Consider the following 22,039-nt stretch of genomic DNA (forward strand, 5'->3'; position numbering starts at 1 on the left):
GGGTTAGCCGGTGCACAAATGTCATTCACTATAGAAACAGCGATGTCCTCCACCATTTTAAACAGTATGTATCCAATGTGGAAACTCACAGAGCGCTCTTTTATGTAAACAATGACAAACTGATTCATTTTAGGTCACCAAATGGCTCATATTACACACAAAAATTATCTTTTGCCACCACCTGCTGGCTAATGTATGTCATTTCAAAAATAAAGACAGTAACTCCTAACACACATGCACTACGCTTACACTTTAGTTTAGAACAGCATGAACACAAGCGGAGTGATACACACACAGTAAAGCGTCTGAGTGCTGATGCTGTCACAACATCAGTGCTCATGAAACGTCTCTCGTCCAATCAGATTCGAGGACCGGAATTAACTGTGGTATATATCAAATAAATTGTTTTACAATATTGCCTTAGTCTTTTACTGTTACCAGATGGCCCAGACACAGAGACTACAAGAGTGCAAATTGAGTGAAATCCCAGATGCAGTTTATTGTTAATCCAATCAATAATTACCTGGAGAAAAAGTGGTACACAATGTGGGACTTTTAATTTTAAAGAAGCCCGAAAACCACAAGGATATGTCTGCACTCCCAGTTGTGAGCTCACTAACGGCTGATTCATGAGAAAGTGAATCTGATTCAAACTGCTAACCTAAGCTCCTGAGTTCAAACCCTCAGTTCTTTTCGGGTAATTCATGAAAAAGATCCAGCTCAAAAGAATAATTTGGTCACAACTCTCTTGCGCTGGGTTTGTTGTTGCATGCAGTGCAGCAAGCTCATCAGAAACAGAAAGAGTGAAAAATGGCACGAGACACACTGGTGCGTGCTCTGTAGATGTATTCAATAACTCACTAGATGATATCTGATGAAACCACATTTGAACGCATACAATCCGATTGTCGCAATGGCAACTAGATTTTAAATTATAATCGCATTAAATAATTTTTGCTCGCATTTGCAACCTTTAGTCTGGAGCCTTGCAGTGCTGCTCTGGCTGAAAACAACAAAAAGCTTAAAGTTGTGAATTTCTTAAATATATTCATGTCATCCTATGCTAACATTAAATGTTAAACTGGTATATTTATAATCCACATATACAGTATTATACAAATACATTACCTGTTGCCTAGTAAATCAGAATAAATCACAATATCAGATCATTCACAATATGACCTGTTCTTTGATTTGTTGGGAACTGACTTTCACTCATACTTTCAGTCATTTTAACAGTGTTTAGCCAACAAGGTTTTGCATAAATCACAATATGTAGTGGGAGACATAGACAGGGATGTCAGTTTTTATATAAGGGGTTTCAAAGATTTTTCCTTTCACCTTTCATTCTACAAGGCAATAGTAAAGCAAATAGCAAAGAATACTAACTGGTCTTCACATTCTTCAAAAGTTCATTTGCGATAATTTCCTGTCACCAAAAATGAAGTGTGCTCCCCATCAGGATATGGTTGAATGGAAGATTATTGTTGCTTTTGTTCTCAGAATAGTCTGTATACACTTGTTCATGTGAGCTGTAAAGAAATTAGATAGATTTGATTGTAAGGATCAATGCAGACAAAGGGCAAGACCGTCCATGTTGTCTTAATAAAGTATTTCCTTAAATTAGTTAAGAAACTTACACAAAATTATAAACAACTTATGTTAAGAAAACAAATAGTCCAATCTAGTGAAACCATGTATTTCTGTTTAAAATAATAGACAGATTTTGCCTATTAAAACTTATACATTTATATATATATATATATATATACAAAACTTATAAACTTATATATAACACCATTCTCCTAAAGTTAATCATTATGGTAACATGTAATGATTCTTAAAGCGTCTGTATGTTTGCGGTCTTTGAAAGGGCTCGTCAGTGTGCACATTAAAGCAGTTAAGTGTCTGCGACACTCACACAAGGAGCTCCATTTCAGGAAAAGAATAGTTGAATGTGTATACACACAACAAACACCACTTAACAAAACAAGCTGTTAACGTTTTTCAAGTTTGAAAGCTAATCCGTTTAACTATTACAGATTTTCTGTATGTATTTGCCTTACAAAGCAAAATCTACATTTTGATACTAAAACAGTCAGTAATGACATTGAACTCTGCACTCTTCTCACCATGAAATCGAAAGTTTTCCTCAGGAAGTGCTGTTTCTCAGTTACCTCATGTGTCATTCTTAGCACATGCGTGTGATAAAAGATGACATAAGTTCTAAAACATAAATGGATTTCGGTAGTCTTTGAAATAAACATTATTAAGAGCATCACTTTATAACATATAGAGATAATAGTGATTACTATTGAATATGTTATGTATCAAATGGTGTTGCCATGATGAAGCATTAAATTAATGGCGACAAAGGAGAAACAGGAAGTGTCCTAAGTCTTCTGTGTGCAATGTGTGATTTAGATAAAAATTGAGATGTATGCTTAGTCTTGAGGGCTAATCAAATGGATTTGACTATTTTGGGTCATGATCATAGCACCACCACCTCTCAGCAGAAAGTGTGGCTCTTACAACAGACTTTTAAATTGTCCTCTTATATTTATTCAGAATTTCTTCAAAATTGGTTGGAATGATGTCAAATACCAAATGCATGTATCCACCTTGCATTGTTTTCTGAAAGCCACCAGGTGGAAATGGACAGTTGTGCTTGGGCCTGTCATCACTGCTTGTAGCTATATTTAATTTTGTGATTTGTTTTAGCTTTATTGAAATTGCGAAATGATCAGTACTGTACTTAATTATTAGTTTTTTCTTTATTTACTTCTTTATTTATCATTAATAATTTATATTTCACATCAGCTTTACATGCTTTTTTCTTTAAAGTGAAATTGTGCAATAACCATGAATAGAAGTAATTATAATTTTTTTTATTCTTTATTCACTATCCTTATTCAATAAGCAGTAAATGTTTTTAATGACTGGCTTAAAGCCAAAAATACTTCTGTGGAAGTGGTGGAGAGAGAGGGGGCAAGCACCCTAAATACCCAGCTATCAAATAAAGAAATATATAAATTAAATAGAATGAACAGAATAATTAAATAGAAATGGGAATAAATAAATAAACCCTAAAAGCCTACTTGTTCACTCTTTTATATTCTCCGGCCCGTTGAATTGTTGAAAAATAATGCACACCCAAGCTGTGCGTTGTGACCCTATTACCACCTCGTGTGTGCATTATTATTCAACAGTTTAACAGTCCATTGTCAATTATTCCTTACATTTAAATGTATTTAGAAAACATTTAGACAGGTGTTCAAAACACGGTTAATTACACTCTCTTTTGATTATCGTATGATAGCATTGCAGCGTCGCATATCATTTCGCCTCAAAATTACAACTTAAAAATACAAGCGTAAAAATAAGCTCCCTCTTTGACACATTTGTGTTTAGTTGTCAGGTAAATTGTCACTGAATTTCGAATTAAGAGAAAAGACATATCATGCGTGATAACCATCGTTCTTTGTTTTCCTGATCGATTATTACTGTGACGTCTGAGTACTCGTGCCCATTAATTTTGAGGACCTTTATTTTAAGAGTGCACCTTGTGTGGTTCCTGTAAGTCAGCAGAAGACTGAGGTAGGTATGATTAGCTTGACGAAACAGTAGCCCATTCATTTGGTGCAAACAGAGTGGAAAAATGCATACTAAACTAGAGAACTTCAAAAGCCAGAGTGTTTTTTCACAGTCAGTGGCTTCAGAACAGTTTGAACTTCTTGACTGATAGAGTTAAAAAGAGATGGAGACAGAGAAATTGCTGCAGTGTTTGGCTAGTGTGAAGAATCTCTCTTTTCAGAGCAAATTATCTGCTTCAGAAGCAGGTTAATGCCACCAAAACGTCTGTTATCAAGTCCTACTACAAGACTATATTCAGTAGCAGATGGCAAAACAAAATAAGAACAGTAAATTACGAACAATATTTGTTGGGTTGCTTTTTTATTGGTGCTTCCTGAGTCAAGTATTTATTACTATTGATCATACTTATGGTTGTTGGGTTTTCAAGACCTTTTCAAGACTTGTCAAGAAAATGTCCTGATCTTATTTCATTAAAGGGTTAGTTCACCCAAAATGTACTCGCCCACACATCTAAGATGTTTATGACTTTCTTCTGCTGAACACAAATGAAGAATATCTCTGCTATGTAGGTTCATTCAATGCAAGTGCATGGTTGCCAAGCCTTTTGAAGCTCCAAAAAGCAGATCAAGTCAGCTTAAACATTATCCATCAAAATCAGTCCATGTCTTCTGAAGTGATCCAGTTAGTTTTGGGTGAGAACAGACAGGAATGCAACTTCTTTTTTACTGTTCATCTTGACAGCAGTCTCCTTGGCTTTCATTATTTCAAACTTGATTGCACTTCCTATTGCGCCATCTAGCGCTCTGTGCATGCATCAAGCATTAGGAAGTGTAATTGAGCTTGAAATCATGACAATGCTTAGAAACTGCAGTGAGAAGATGTACATTGAAAAAGTAGTTTTATTTTTGTCTGTTCTCACCCAAAAACAACTGGACCACTTCAGACATGGATGAAACCACAGGAGTCTTATGGATTACATTTATGTTGAATTAATCTGCTTTTTGGAGCTTCAAAGGCCTGGCCACCATTCACTTAAAGTGCATGGACCTACAGAGCTGATATGCAGGGTGTCTTTAGCGATAAAGATATTTATTTGTTCCAGTAAATTAACTGGAAGCATTCCATGTCATGTACAAAGCATACCCTATCTTTTGTGTTTACAGCATAACGGTGAAACTGACACGCTTCGCGTTGTTTTACAGCAGTCATTAGTTTTACAATTGACATCATGGCTGTGAGAATTCAATTCGGGTTGTGTTCTAAGAGTGTTTGTCTCCATTGTACTGGCTATAATATGACAAATAGTCCTCCGTTGTCCTACTTTTTACAAGAAACAGAGCTTCCAGTGGTGCTTTCACAATAGGGTTTGTGATTCCTGCTGGAGAATAGTAGCAAGCTTATAAAATCTCTGGATTACAGTCCCCTTATTTCCTGAATCGTTACTAGTCATGTGCATGTAGAAAAGCCAATCTAAGTGTGCTATGGCAAACACAGCAACCAATATTCACAGTACTTGGTGTTTGTTTCCACTGTTCTCTCCATAGAAAGGAGAACCCATCCACGTAATTTAATTATATCAGAACATATCATATAAACATGAGACATGATTCATTAACATTAGCCGGGTGAAAATAAGCAGTGTCAAAGTTGCTATTGTTTTGTCCCTGTTTGTGTGGTTTCATTGGTTTCTCCCAACTCAAGCCAATTATGTTCGACAAATTCTCATTACAAGCAGAGTTTATGCATGAATTCTCTGAAACAAATAATGAGGTAAAGCCAACACAATGTCTAGCTATCATCAATGTTACAAATGTTAATGATTGCGGAATGAGTGCAGGCTAATGTTTAAAGGAATAGTTAACTCAAAATTGAAAATTCTGCCAAACCCATATGACTTTCTTTCTGTGTAATCCAAAACATCTCTCATTCAACTTTCAGTTTCATTGTTTAGAAAGAAGATGCAATGAAATTGAATGATGACTGAGGCCAACATTCTGCCTAACATCATCTTTTGTGTTCCATGGAAGAAAATCAAACAGGTTTGTTACAACGTGAGTAACAGAATGATGACAGAATTTTGATGACAGCATTTTTTGGTGAACTATCCTTTAAAGCTTATGATCAAGGCTGGATCTAGTATTTGCTTAGAGACCCTGAGGACTGGTGGGTTAGTAAGCTGATAGGTGAACAGCGACTGTTCTTGCCAGAGGCGATCTATCAAGCTCTTGCTGGTATATCTAAGGGCTTGCTTCACCTCAGCCAAGCCTGGGCCTAGGGATCTAAATTACAGCGTACGATAACTGTTTGCTTAATCACTGATACAGGAAGAAGGAAATGAGCTGACTGTCAATGGAATCCAGGAAATTAAATATGCTCAGAACACTGCACATAGTAGAAGGGGTCACAGCTTTCCATGCCTGTGAAGTGACCGTGTTTTAATACTGTTAAATTTACCTCTATACAAGTATTCTGAATTTTTCAGAAATTATTTTCCAAGTAAGTTTCTTCCTCATTGAATTCAGGTTAAAATATTGATCTTAACAAAAAATATCTGACTTTATTTGCTTGTCTGCTTCTTTTCCAGTTTCTGTGCCTGAAGAACATCCGGACATTTCTGAAAGTGTGCCATGATAAGTTTGGCTTGAGAAACAGTGAGCTGTTTGATCCCTTTGACCTTTTTGATGTGAGGGACTTTGGGAAGGTAAGGATCAGTGATTTTGCTGAGCACATTTGTAACTATTCATTGCTTTACACCATCACGCTTAACTCTCCGCAGCTAAATAATATTAATACCATGTGCCCCTTTATGGGAGATTAACCTATAAGTGGGGCTATTGTGCATCAGCTTTGTTCCACTCTTTATAACCCTTATACACACACACACACACACATACTCACGCAATCCATTAATGCTGGTCGGGGATAATATAAATGTGTGTATAATGCTCAATTGGTCCTGTTTGGATTTCTTCCCCCTAGTCTTATCTTCTCCACTGTGAATATTCACATGCACATTCGGTCACACATCTTGGGTTACAATTGTGCCTGTGTGTGCCAGCGCATATGTGTCGCTGTCCATATGGTTTGTTTTTGTGTGTATATGTGTGGGCATTTAAGTTTCCAAGGATTTTCAACAATAGTCACTCTATATGACAGAAGTTCAGATTTTACTGTGATATAAGGGTGAGTGGTGTTGGAGGAAGTGCTCGTCACAATCCTCAGTGTCTCTGCTATCTTGTCGATGATTTTGCTCCTCAGTTTTCAGTATCTAAGGGGTCTTACACACTAGAATATGTACTTCAGGCCTTTTCCACCCCCTCAAAACACACCTCATCCTATCCTTAGTGCTTCAGAGCTTATTCTAGTTTGTAAGCACCCTTATGCTGACTTTGCCCTGACAGTCGTCCAAGTATTGAAGAATATGTGATGTCATCAAGAAAAGCTAAATGCAGATCTTTTTATCACTATTGCAGTTTAGTCATTGCACGAACCCCCATGATAGAAGCTCATTTTTAATTCTGTTTCTGGGCATATCTTCAGGCAGAGTCAGCTTGATGCCTATTGTTATGATTGAATATGTTTTTTTAGCTTTTTTTTTCATCATGATTATCATTTTAAAAGTACTGTTATGTGCTGTGTGAAAGTGAAGAAAAGGCAACCTTCTTAATATCGATCGTTTTGGTTGCATGAATTGATTGGACTTCATGAAGTATTTACAGGTGCAAAGCACTCCGGTTCGACCATTGAAAAGTCTCAACGCCATTCGGAGCTGTTAACTACAGCTCAGCAAGCATGTCCAGTCATTTCCTCTCAGCAGGGAGCGCGGTCATTAAAGAATAGATCGGCAAGATAGTAGAGAGCTTCTATCTCAAATGGAGGGGCATAGACAGCGAGATTAAGCCTTTGGCAGACGGTGAGCTTTAATGGATAATGTTGAAGATGGTGAGCGAGAGTCATTGAGTGCACTGAAAACAATATTAAAACCCTCCAGCAGTCTGAATCAATCACACACACCCTCAACATGTCAATGTGTAAATTGCGACATGGCTTGTCCCATCATTGATTCTCCATTAAGGGCAGCAGCACATTATAATATATTGAAGCAGGCAGCTCGATGTCAATGCGGCAAACATGCAAATAGTCTACCTCCTTATAAATGAAGAGAGACTTCAAGATGCTTCTGAAGCTTTAGAGCTGAATGATAGAAAGCATTTTTAATCTTTGAATAGCACATATGTTGCTGAACTCTTGCCCCGAACCGCAATATGTCTCTCAGGATTGTCAAACTCAGGGTGCCTTTTATTGGACTGGAAAGATTTTGGTCCTTTTTGTCCTTGCTGTTGGTGGAATGGTGGACATATCTGTAGCCTTTTTGGACATGGCACTTAGCAACGTTGTCTGTTTTTTGTTTTGTTCTCTCAGACTTGGAATAAAGCCAAAGGAATTACTCATAAGTGAGTTATCCACAACTCTGTCTTCTGCAGGCTGTCAAACTTTGTGTTTTGGCACCCACACTTCCCAAGTAGGACTGGGCAATATTTTGAATGTTTTACAATAAATTCACAATGATTGAAGTACTACTAATCACACTGAATTAAACACACTTTTTATTTTGCCATTTGATAATAATAAAAAAGAAATTTCCTAAAGGGCATTTTGCGACCCTTTTCTCGTGACTTATTTTGCAAGAGAGCATTAACAATGCATTAACTGCTTTAACCGTGTCTCTCTTATAAACTTCAAAACTGAGGTGATAACTAAGTTTGATTATTTTCCTTGAATCAGTTATACTGTCCATCACAATTAATCAATTCAAAATTAATTCAGCGATTAGTTTGGGTCATCACTCAAGTTGGAGAGAGTAAAATGTTTTAATTGGAATGATATTTTTTGACCACTTTGTTATTTTGATAATATTTTTGATTCATTTTAAGTGTAATTTCAATGAAAAAATATTTTTGGCTTAATTTTTTTCATGTTTCAATAAATTAATACAATATTTCAAAATCAACCAGTAGAAGGGAAGTGCGTGCCGATACAATCACTGTTAATACTAGCCAGTAGATGTCAGTAGATGAAAATTATTAATAATACGTACATTTTCTGTAATTTAATGGAATCTACATTCAGATTCTGACGAGAATCACATGTTCCATGTGTAAAAAAGGAGCGTATCACTGTCATAGAAATATGCCAGACAATCTTCAAGAACGCAGTTATTGCACAAAAGAATGTCATTTAAATTCTTCTAATTCATTGCATACTAGGGATGGGCATTTTGGTCATTTTTTCTACTCGAGTACTCGGACAATTACATGTTCACAACTGTATATATAATAACATGTCTGACAAACGTCTATGGCTGCTGCATTGCGTCTTGTTGTTCCATTGTTTCGTCTATTTATTATTATAGGCTGTCATAAAATAGTACGTTACAAAATGTACAAAAAATTGCAAAATCTAAATATAATGCATCATATTATGTCATTATGTGAAGATTCGCTGGCCAAATCTGAAAGAAGACCGCGCACTGGTCTGTTCTTCATTCAGGTTACCATAGTAATCTTAGTAAGTGCGCACCAGTTTTTTTGTGACTGTCTGAACTTTATATTTTCAAATAACAGGAGATGCCATAATCATTGTGTTTTAATATGCGTGTTAAGTTGAAGTTCAGTTTTGATGCTGCATTGTATTCCTTTATCTGCACTTTGTCTAGCTGTTTGAAACATTCTATACTACCACACGACTGGCGTGTGTGTGTGTGTGTGTGTGTGTGTGTGTGTGTGTGTGTGTGTGTGTGTGTGTGTGTGTGTGTGTGTGTGTGTGTGTGTGTGTGTGTGTGTGTGCGCGCACGTGTGTGTGACCAAATGTTTGCTCTTGTGAGGAAAGCCGCGATGCTCTCTATTGTTGTTGCTTTGATTCATGAAGCGTTCCATTCAACTGAGAGTCAGCATTTCCACCTTTTAACTGAGGAAAGTGTAACGGAATGGCACTGTATCGGATATCTAACTTGGAAACTTGAGTGGAAATCTTCATACATTTTGTCAAGATGCATGTGTGTTATGTCACTCAGGGCAGGGAGGATTTGTCAGTGACTATCATTCACTTTTATTAAATAATATCCAACATTTTACAGAGACAGATTTTCAAAACACGGTTAATTTCACTCTTTGTTTTGATTATTGTAACAATAGCATTGCAGCGTCGTATCAGATCGTTTGCCATGAGAAGCCTCTGATAATCAGTGTACCCCTCAAAGTCACAATGTAATCAATCTCAAAATTAAAAATAAGATCCCTCTTTGACACGTTTGTTTTTAGTTGTCAGGTAATTGTCACTGGATTTCGAATTAAGTGAAACAGTCCATTTACACTGCCAAATTCTTTTGAATGTGCTTTCTTGGTTTATATTGCTGGTACTTGAGGGAATGGACTATATAATAGGACACAGATCGTGGAACAACTGGTGAAAACCGGCCCATTTGTGCATTGCAATTTTGTCAAACACACGTTCGCCTTGACCAGTTGTTCTCAACCTTTTTTGGATGAATGCCCCAATACTTAGTTCCCTTACCCCAGCCCAATAAATAAATAAATAAATAAACAATAAATCTATATTTTTTTAAGTTGTAACAAAAATTAAGTACATTCTCTCACTCCCCTAATGTAAACTATGACTAATTTAATAGAGCTGAAGTAGTGATATAATAATTTTTTTGAATCTCGTGCCGTGCTTCTCATTACAGCAGACTGCGAGTAAAAATGACCCTGCTCTGCTCTGTATATTGAGCCGTATCCAACTACAGAGCCATATAGGTGCATAATCAGAGGTTGGGACACCGCCTGTCTATTTGACGCAGCTAAATCAGACACTTCAGATGCTAGGTGGAATAGACTGAGTGCATGCTTGCACAAAAATACCAAAACTTCATGGCCATGACTACTGACATTGTGCTTATGATTTATGACATTGCGCTGCTCTTAATGCTAGCGCTCTTAAAATAGGATAATAGGATAAGCTCATAATAAGGATAAATCCCCCCTTTTTTTACTCACTTTGTCTCCATTATTTGGAGAACTCACATTTGTCCATTTAGCGTGAATGTTCAAGCTCCAAATGCTCTCTTCATCCCCACTTCATTACTCTTTCCTGAGTGGAGCAGCTACAGAGACACCTGCCCCTCCTGATGCTTCAGGTAATTGCCTCTTGGCCTTTTCAACATCTCAGTGCTTTTAGGACTTTCAAACAGATGGCTCACCCCGAACACCCCACATTTCTCACTAAACTCTGCCAGAATGCGCCTGACATCTTCCTGATGCTTCATGCCCTCCGCTATTCTGTCAGCCCATGGGACGCATCCTTACGACACCCACAGATGGACCCAGATACTTCTCACCATTCCATATTCATTGCAATATCATTACACATAAACATTGTGTTCTCTGGGGTTCGCTTTCGATTTAACGTGCGATTCAAACTAAACTGCTTCTGTCTATCCCTCCTCTCCTAATTGGATCAGAATATGCAGTTGTTATAATTTAAACGTACACCACAATCACTTCAGATCACGTCTTTGCAGCAACTAGCGTGATGACACTCCACCTGTTCGCGACCTATATTTAGCTCAGTGATTAAGGGTTGTTAGATTGCACTCAGTTTGACCTGCCTCATGGTGGTAATAACAGGGCCGGTTATGACATCGCTGTTTTACAAAATCTTATTGACTTGCTCTCTTTTGTTTCGTGTTGTCAAAATTATCCCTCCTCTCTATTCAAAGACAAAATAACCTCCCAGTGGGCTCATGTGGGCATGCTCCAAATTAACAATCGGTTTCATGTGGGGGCAGGATCAGTAAAACAGCTTCTTGATTGACACCACTGGGGTTAGTAGGAGGCTCTTTGGAGACCACTGGGAGTCAAATTTCCATAAGATTATATAAGAACAAAGGTTTGAGACTTTTTTGCACACATGTATAGTATCAATGATTCTCAAACATTTCCAGTTATGACAATATATCCAGTAATTCCATTTCAAGAATGTAAACAAAAACAAAGAAATTTGAACGGTCCGGTCATATTTCTGGATCCTTTCAGCAAAGTCTCTTTTTCATGGTAAGTCAGTCCACTTGGCAGACGTTTTTGGAACGTTCTTGAGCAGTTTTGGCAGATATTTTTATATAAACAAGCTGCATGAAAGTGCAGCTCCTATCTACTTGATTGGGGAAAGACCGAAATCAACAAAATTGTTGTTCAAGATTATGATTTCGAATAAGCAGTAAAATTTGACAACACAGTGTGGCAGGATGAGCAAGAGACGGACAAATTGCATGTGGCATCAGGCCTCGGAGAGCCATTTATTTAAAATAATAAACAACAGAAAATGGGGAATAAAGTGTCCAAAGGGGGGCAAGTGTCCAAAACAAAGAGGTTGAAAGTGCTTCATGGTGGAAAGTGTGATGGAAGAATATTGAAGACATGGGAAGTTCCAGGTGATAGTGGGCGGGGTCCCAGCAACCGCAACGCGCTCCCCTCCTTGGTCCGATGTGCTGGCTTCAATTGAGCGGCCCGGCTTCACTGGGCCTTGGCACTTGAGGGGAGTAGCAGCCCGGCATCTTGGCCCATCAGCCACGACTTGTGCTTGTGCGTCGCATCTAAATTGCGTTGGGGTGCAGGTTCGGCGACGCATCTAACTCGCACCAGACATTCCCTGCTCCGTTCCTGGACCTGTGAAGATACCAGCAGGTAGAGACTGTTCTCCTGGGGAGAGGTGCCCTCTGTTTTTAAAGGCAGTGGTTTGAGGCTCTTCATTGGGATCACACAAGTCAGGGTGATGATAATCCACGGGAAGGGTGTGTCGTTCTGTCACAAATGGTATAATAAATTGTGTTTCTTCATCTCAGATTATGCTAAAACGTAATAAAAAATTATACTGTCTTGTATAGCTAATGCACATGCATGTTCTCGAGTTGATTGACTAGCGATTTCTGTATCTAAAAGGTGTTTGGCTATTTTACCTGTAAGGCGGGTTGACCGTTGGCTGCAGTTGGGCTTTCTCCCATTAATTTAATAGAAGTGGCCCTCCCTCTTATTAGAATATGTTGAAACTAACATTGACTAAGATTAATACATTCTGTAAAAGTATTGTTCATTGTTAGTTCATGTTAACTAATGTTGTTAACTAAAGTTACCAAATGGAAACTTATTGTAAAATGTTACCGGTAATTCTATATAAAAATATACTAGCAGTGTGAATTTATGCATTTTATTTTGCAATAACGTTAAGACTAGGACAGTAGGACAGGTTCCTGTTACACATCTGTTGAAAAATCCAGATAGAGTTGGTATTTTTTATTCATTTCAACTAATAATTTGTTTCAAACTGTCCCTTTCAACAAACTCTTTCCGTTTGCGCCATCACTTAAAAAATGTCCCTACATGGCATTTTTCAAATATAGTAATGTTTTAAGATATATAAAATTTATTTTGCTATATCTCCCGCTTTATTTCTAGTATGATCAGTCTATTTCAGTCTATTTTTTGTGCTAAAACTGTCTGCAGTAGCAGTGCTTGTTGCTTTATCTATTTTACAATTGCAGTGCAGTGACATGTCATGTTTGCTCTCTCCTCTTGAATGTATTTTTCTACTAAAGTATATGAGCTCTCCTCTCCTCTCCGCTCCTCTCCTCTCCATAAAGGTGTCTGATAATAGCCAGTTAGCAAGCACTCTCCACTGCTGCAGAGCACTTCTCATATACCTGTAACACCCTGCTTTGAGGAAGCTAAGAAACAACGGTGACATTAACAAATAGATTCCCAGTAAAGGTTATTGCGGTTGTTCGAATTGCTGTTTTAATATTATGGAGCCAAGCTGAGACAGCTAAATGGTGGAACAGGGCTTTTTTTTTTTTTTTTTTTTTTTAGCTTCGGCTGAGGTCAGCTATAAAAGCATGTATAAGCTTTAAAGAGTTTAAAGGTGCAACTAATGATTATTTTGATAATACATTCATCTTCGAAAATGTATTCGATAAATTTGATTCCCTGTCTTATTTAAATGTATTGATAAAAAATAAATTAATGATTAAGGGCAAAACAATTTGATTTCATTCAAAATAATGCAAAATAGTTCATTTATATTACTTGTAAAACTTACAAAAGTACTGTCCATTAAAGTGCAAAATGACTCTTGAGAGATGGGATTCTTTGAAGTGATTAACATAAACTTTTTTTCTGGTTTAACACCTCTTGGTCATATTTCAAACAAGTTATCATGCAAACACATTTTTCACTACTATAAAGTGGCTTCTCAGTGCCTGTTACATGTATCCAAATAATCAAAAAATTACTTTTGTTGTTGATTATTTTCATAATTTATTATTATCTATTTTATCAATTCTTTTTTGCAGCCCTAGTTGCTAGCCAAAAGCATGTTTAATTTACTGTCATATAGAAATAATAATTTTGTCCTAACTTTTAAACATTGAATATATATATATATATATATATATATATATATATATATATATATATATATATATATATATATATATATATATATATATATATATATATATATATATATAATATATATATATATATATATATATATATATATATATATATATATATATAATATATATATATATATTTTTGGATAAACTACTTTAGCTTATAGCATGGGAATAACCCTAGCCAATAAAACATTTTCAGTTGCAAATTGCTTTTTTGGAATCAGTCTGATTTTAAAGTTTCACTTAAAACCATCTCCTAAGGCATCTCTGTTGAGAATTAAATTATATTAAGACAATAAAATGTATAGCTTGTATTTATTTTTGTTGTGGGAAGCCATTCCTCCCCACTCTTTTCATTAAAGTGAACGTTTCCCAATGCAGAGAGCGGTTTCCCTTGCCGTCTGCCTCTTTACCCCTGTTTCCCAGTGACTCCTGTCCATCAGGAGCGAGCCTGCATGTTTTAACAAAAAGCTGCCAACACAATAAATTATTCATCCAAAATGTCTCATGCTTGATGATAATTCTCCTGCTATGAATAATTAAGGGGAAGTACCTGCTTCCCCCCCCTTCACCCCCCACCCCCTTCACGCTCTCCCTTAAAATGCCTCATTAGCCATTACCTCTCTATTGAGGTACCTGCCAGAACAGGTGGTTGTCAGGTGCTGTTTGTCATCTGGGACAGCCATACTGAACAACTGTTGAATTATCTCAAATATATATTGGCATTCTCCTCATGAGTTTGACCATTGCTTTAGACATATCCTAGAACATCTTTTGAACAAATCTAATCCTATCTAATAAAATTGCGTTATTAGAAAGGAAAATTTATAACACATAGAAAACAATGGGGAGAAGTTGAGGGTGGGACTGGGAAATGACCCAAGCTGGATTCGAACTCTAGTCACCCCAACTTAAGCGCCAATGTGCAGCATGTCAAAGCTTGTAGACTATTAATCATTATTACATTTATTAATGATTAAAAACTGTTCCCTGCCCATATTTCTTGGCAATGTTAGCTAACCGTACTCTAATGTATTGGTAAAATGCTGTTAGTGATGTGTTGACTCACAATCTATCATTTACTTAGTACATTTTTATTCAGATTTTTCAGCACCACAATGGAAAAGAAACCAGCACGATGATGGAAAAGTGACTAATGTGTCAGACCATTTGGGTTAACTGCTAGACCATGGCACCAACTAGAAAGATCATTTAGAGAAGAAACTGTGGCCTAGTTTAGATTGTTTATTTTTATTTTTCCTCATAGTTACTTTTTCTCCTGTTGGCTATCATGTCAACAGTAAGTACTACATCAAGTTTTCATCAACACTGTAGCTGCATACATGTAATAAGCTCTGCTGTGTTTACGGCATGAAAGCAAAACGGGAGCAATATTTCATAAATCTGCCGAGACAGTTTTCCCAGAATCAGCTCTTTGTTTTTATGCTATTCTGTTCTCTGACAAGAGGTGATAACAGGCAGCAGTGTTTAATTTTGCAGAAAAAGAAGTGATGAACTGCTGAACACATTACACACAGAGACCAAAAGCGCCCAGCACAATAAAATCTACATTGTGGAAATAATTTGCTTCTCTTTTGTCTTCCCTTTGAGAACGTAACACTGTGGCAGAAGTTCACAGTGTCCTCTGCCATATTTCTTTTTGTAGATTCCCTACACGTTATCATGCTGCAAAGTCCAAAAAGCAGTCAGATTTTGTATGGATAGAAAGAGAGGGAGAACTGGATGGACTTAGTGTGTCTCCAACGTGCCATGGCAGTAAAGAGGAGTCATCCAGGAAGATCAGCTCCCCTATAGGATGTACTTCCACATTCAGCTGCAGCCTTGACCCATCTGCAGAGCACTCACATTATTTCTCCCTCTCACTGCCTTGCTCTGTTTCTTTCCTTTTCTCTTGCCCTTTAGATTGCTGGAATTTCACTGATGGACATGTAAATTTTTTGTGGTTTCATGTGCGTGCATGAAAATACCTTGACTGTGTAGGATTGTTCCTTCTCCATAAACTCTAAGAACTATGGTGTTTTTAAGATTTTGCTGAGTAGGTTGATGTAGGTGGTAATATGTACTTTTGCTGACCTCTCTGCCCCAAAGTATAAGTATGGAGTAAACAAGAACACTGCTATCCACGTTAATCCCATTAAAATTACTCCATGTGAATAGATATTTTTACAAGCCCAGCAATGACTTTTTTTCTCAGAAAAAATAAATAAATATATGTATCTTGCCCAGATTCAGAGGTGAAATACAGAGTTCAGAATTCTGGCAGTTCAAGAGCCAGAGTTTGCTTTTAAAACTTTCTTTCATGATACTCTGCAGAGAAACATGAGGAGTTGTGCACAGAAAATAATTAACTCCTCTAAATGCTCGTGGGAGCACATTCATTCCTCTGGTGCCTATTTAAAAGCACTATTGCCCTCTCTCTCTTGCAGTCAAACTGATCAGGAACTTTGCTTAATGAAGCCTACTGTGCCATCTCTCGGTTTCAGGCTACTAAAAGCCATAAAAGTAGACCACAATTGGATCTAATCTGTTTTTATATTCCCTATCAAAGACTTGTGATATGTAAATTGGAACTAATGCATTACATGCATATCTATTACCCCTGTGTATGTTTCTTACAGGGATGTAAAGGGAGGAGGTAACACAGAGACAGAAGCCTGGGCTTCTTTTAGCAGGAGTCATAGTACCTCTTAATATAGATAATTCATTAATCTGATATTATACCCTCCCAGTGTGTCAGTGTGTGGTTATAACCATGAAATACCCCTTCTCTTTGTTTTTAACATTTTCTGTATGTCAGTATTTTGCTCACTCCCTTTCTATTCTCTCTCTCTCTCTCTCTCTCTCTCTCTCTCTCTCTCTCTCTCTCTCTCTCTCTCTCTCTCTCTCGTAATAGAGCGCAACAGTACAATTCCGGAAGCAATAAATTCCATTCATTTTATCCATAGAGAAATCGATTGTTATCAGTTTTTGTGTAAACCCATCCTCACAGGAATCTTCAACACCTCACTGAGCCAGGCAGTCGTCTCCACGTGTCTCAAGTCCACCACCATCATACCTGTACCTAAGAAGTCACTTTTGACCTGCCTGGATGACTACTGTCCCATAGCACTGACCCAAATCATGATGAAGTGCTTTGAGAAGTTAGTCATGCATCACATCAATACCAACCTCCCTAATACACTCTACCTGTTCCAGTTTGCATACATCCAAACCGTTCTATGGACGATGTAATATCCTCCACCCGGCCCTGACCCACCTAGAACACAAGAACTAATTTGTAAGAATAAACGATTATTTTTTAAACGATTAATCTAGCGATGATTTTTTCGATGCATCGATTAATCTAACGATTCATTTTTTCAGTTCGATTCAATTAATCGACTTGTGACAACACCGGTAATACCGGTTTCATCGGGGGTGGGGGTGTATAAAATGTAAAAAAAAAACATTTGCCGGGAGTTTGATTGACTGGCGATCAGATCAATCAAACATAATATGCCATTTTTGACCGACAAAGTAGTCAGGAGAGAGAAGATTAACATCGGTGGATTTGAATTTGAATAATGGATTGTAGGCTACTGTACTGACATCTTTCCGCGGTTAAAACAACAGTCATTCTGATGTAGGCTACATTCATGTTTAGCCTATTTGATGCTATAAATTAACCAAGGAAAAGATGATCGGTTCATGACCAGCTTTAACTGAGGCAATCTGTCACGACACATTAAAGAGCCACAAAATAGTAGGCCTATTTATGGTTTAATTTTCTTTGAATGACCAAATTTGAAAGTTGAGACTTTATTAAATGTTACCTGCTTGGTCCTGTCTGTCAGCGCGTTGTCAGTGTCCTCTATGTATTTTTCACGACATTCATAGCTATAAGCGCATTATTAATAGCTATAGCTGAAAACTTTAGGCGTCGACAACGTATTATAGCCTACTCCAACATCGAGTGCAAAGTGGGGAGTTGAAAAAAAACTTACGGTGCTCTGTCATCTGCAGCTGCAACCGGGTGGCGCCTCTTAAGGTGCTGGTGCATTGCCGTTGTGCTAGAATGGAAGGCCATCTCCATTTTGCAAAGACGACATATCACGGAATTGTTTCCTTTTAAATTAAAGAATTCCCATACTTTAGAGGAACGAGTGCATGCCGCCTTGCACTTCTGATAGTCTGAGGAGCCACTCGTGTTGCTACTAGTCGCCGGCGCCGCCATCTTTGTTTTGGGTTCGACGAATCAACGCGCATATTTTGCGTCGACGTATTTTTTGCGTCGACGTCATCGATGACGTCGACGCGTTGTCCCAGCCCTAGCAAGAATGATGTTCAGCTCAGCATTCAACACAATAATCCCACAAAAGCTCATCAATAAGATGAACCTGCTGGGCCTCAACACCTTTCTCTGTAACTGGATCCTGGACTTTCTAACTGGAAAACCTCAGTCAGTCCGAGTCAGCAGCAAAACTTCCAGCACTACCACACTGAGTGCAGATGCCCCCCCCAAGGCTGTGTGCTCAGTCCACTGCTCTTCACACTGCTGACACATGACTGTACAGCTAAGTCCAGCTCCAACCACTTCATCAAGTTTGCAGATGACAACATCTGGTATGTGAACTGCAGCGCCGCAGACCGCAAGACACTTCAGAAAGTGAATGAAAATAAGTTCTTGCCATATGGCTACACCATAATATACAGAGATATCCTTACCGGTAAAGTGTTTGTGCTAATGCTGTGAGTGCTAAACTGTGGCCCTCCCTCCTCCGTTGCTGATCATTTCTCACCCGTAGGTTCTCCCCTGTTAGGTAGCAATAATAACCACCCAACTGCTCTGCTGTGCTAGCAAGAGATGGCTCAAAGAACAGAGTAAGCGTCTGTGCCCCACAGCACTTCTCACTAACTTTATTTTAATTTCAGAGTACTCTGTTGCATGATTGTGTTTACATACAATAATAATCACCAACACTCTTAGTCTTAACTGCACACTCCATTTCTGTGTCCTGTTGTTTGACTGAACTGGTCTTCAAGCTTACCGATGTGCTGTTGTTTTTGCAATGTTAATTAGACTAGGTTATGGAGGCTGGTCATAGATCAGCACAGAAATCTGCAATATGTCTTAGCGGTCTGCACACATGCTCCAGACACTTTAAGGGCTCATGTGAGAGATGTGTTCAAATGCGGCCTGTCCCACCCTGTTCTCCTCATTTTTTACTGACATCTCTCTTCTTTTGCTAGCAATAACATTAAAAAAAAAGGCCCAAAAAGTATCTGAAAATATTGTCAGCATTTGCATCCAGTGTGTTAATCGAACTGGGTTGGATTTCAGACCTTCAGTTAAGAAAGTGACAGTACAAGATTATAGTTTATTCTGATCATTTTCTTTTCCTCTTTTAATAATTGGAAGCAAGAGGGCTAACTCAAATCATAGCTGTTATCTTGTCCTCTTTCAGGCAAATTGTGGCATGGTGATTGTTTCAGAGTTTCTTTGGTTGCCATCAAATATTCACTTGGTTGTAAATTACAGAGAAAATTATATTTCCAAAGCGTACAAATATAGCAGAGACAACAAAAGAGAAAGAAAGACTTTCATCAAAGAGAGTGGTCTAGGTCAATGCTCTGTGTGTGCACTGAAGCCAGTGCATTTAGTGGCGAGCCCTTGACAGTTTTTTTCTGAACTCTCAATTTCCTCAGCGTGAGAGTAGACTGTATGACTGAAGAACAACTTTAGTGTGTGAGCTACATCAAAGGCCAGTGGAAAGTGGTGGGTGGCAATTGTGCAGCGTGAGAGGTTTGTTGTCCAGAGGCAGTGCAAACTTTCTTTTGAATGCTGGATGATGCTCTTCTCCTTTATTTTGGGGGTACTAACCCTTTCACAATCCAGTTGAGACCAGTCACGACTTTGTAATACCATTTCTAGTCAGGCACACACACACACACACACACACACACACACACACACACACACACACACACACACACACACACGTTCTGTGTAAATGGTTAACCCAGGTTGTTTGGATTGCATTATTATTTTTTCTTTATTTTAATTTTAATTATTTAGTTACTAAATATGGTAATAAGTAATTTATTTGTCAGATTGAATGTTGCCTGAAGGATGTGACCTAATTCTGTTTTTGATGCATTATTTGCTGTTTTACACTGCATGATATGCTTTTTTTTGCACAAGTATTCACACCATTTAGTTCTTGGCTGTGTCCAAACGTTGCATGCTGCCTTTTTATATCCCCCCACTTCTTTAACCTGCAAAAGCAGAGTAGCGTTTCAACTGTGAGTGGAGTTGTGCAAGCCCTGTGGCAGCCTTCAATTTGGCTCTGTCCCTGCTTGACTGTGGGGCTGTGGGAGGAGAGAAAGTTCAACTATGTTTGAGAAATGTCCCAGAAATCCTCCAGAAAAGACAGCCAGACCTCAGAGGCTGAAAACAGCTTGTCGAGATCAAATGCTTACCACAATTACAGATATTTTTGCTGGGCAGAAAACACATATTAAAATCCCAAAAGGCTTAAAGTTGGATGAAATCAGCCATCTGAAATGCAAATGGTAAACGTCTGACACCAAATAAACCATACAGAGATCTCAGGGTCCCTGTAGTCTCCATTAAAGACCATCATCAATAGAGATCCCATAAGAAGACTGGTTTTAAAGCAGGCTCTTTTTCAAAGCATGCTGGTGCTCCGCAAGCTTCTTTTTATTTTTTTTTTATTTATTTTTTTTTACCAAAGCACAATAATAATAATGGCCCCACTTCACTGGTGTTACTCAGCACTTTGATGTGAAAGCCATCTTGTTTTTGTTTTGGCTCAAGTCAGGAACACAACAGGGAAAGAAAGTAATGAGATTTCTACAGCCGGAGGCAACAGAAAGCTGTTAGGTACTATAAAGTTTTAATGTCCTGTATCAAGTTGATCCCCCCTCTCCTTACATCTGCCCTGTTTTCTCTTTATCTCTCTCTTTTTCTTCCATTCCCCCAGATCCCCTTTTTGAAGCTGAGTCCTAAGTCTATCCGTGATGGATTTACTAGAATCTGTTTTGAGTCAGATCATGCTCTTTCCTGATGCTCTGTTGCTTCTCTTGCCAAAAAGCCAGGATTATTTATTTGTCCTTATGCAGCACAGGTGGAAATTGTGTAAACCGCACAATGTGTATCTTACCTTGGCCCAGATGCCAGACCTTGCTTGTTTGCACACATGTCTGCTCACAAATGTGGATCCCACTGTCATTAATATTGGCATCAAAACAATTCATTCTGCATTCGATTGTGGCTGCCAGATCTCAAGCGCTAATGCTGCATAATCTACAGGCTCCTCCCAGGAAGCAGCCGGGGCGGCAGACCCTGCACACCCACTGAAGGTCAGCCCTGGGTGGGGGTCTGAGAGGTGCTGTGCTCTCCTGTGTGGAGGATGTGAGTACCTGGGTGAGGCCCTCGCCTGTGGTGATGCATACTTCTCTGGCAGCTGCTTTTGACTGTCACTCAGTGCTAATGCCACCTGTCTGAGAGTTTGTTTTTTTACAGAAATGACATTTGGATGGTATTTTCAAAGCTTACTTCTTTACACGCATGTAATTCATGCAGCTAGAGAAACACATTTTTAGCCTCAAGAGTTTGGAGTCATTACATTAAAAGGGTCACTTCATTGCCCAGAAGGATTGTTCTTTTTTCCCTCCTTCCATTCAAGAAAGTGATTTTTGAAGAGCTCTCCACTCAAACAGAACCCACATGCCATTCATACTCTACTTCTCCTCTCTGTGTTGGATGACCCTTTGAGCTTTGAATGGCGCCGAAGTCCACACCAACACCTCTGTTCCGCACCACTCTTAGCCTCTCTGCAGGCAAAAGCTCAGAGCGAAGCTCTCAGTGGACCCTGACAACCGTGGATGCCCGCTTTCCACAGACAGGGTGACTGG

At 38.4% G+C, this 22,039-nt stretch overlaps 1 protein-coding gene across 2 annotated transcripts in view; it reads left to right on the forward strand.

The window, feature by feature from the left end:
- The window catches only part of vav2 (vav 2 guanine nucleotide exchange factor), a 278,862-nt gene that overhangs the window by 87,347 nt on the left and 169,476 nt on the right, over positions 1-22,039 (forward strand). For both annotated transcript variants that reach the window (XM_052100817.1, XM_052100818.1), the window contains exon 2: positions 6,179-6,295. In XM_052100817.1, the coding sequence (XP_051956777.1) occupies positions 6,179-6,295 (117 nt within the window). The remainder of the gene's footprint in view (positions 1-6,178; positions 6,296-22,039) is intronic.

This window comes from Xyrauchen texanus, chromosome 31 (assembly GCF_025860055.1).
Source record: "Xyrauchen texanus isolate HMW12.3.18 chromosome 31, RBS_HiC_50CHRs, whole genome shotgun sequence".
NCBI lineage: Eukaryota > Metazoa > Chordata > Actinopteri > Cypriniformes > Catostomidae > Xyrauchen > Xyrauchen texanus.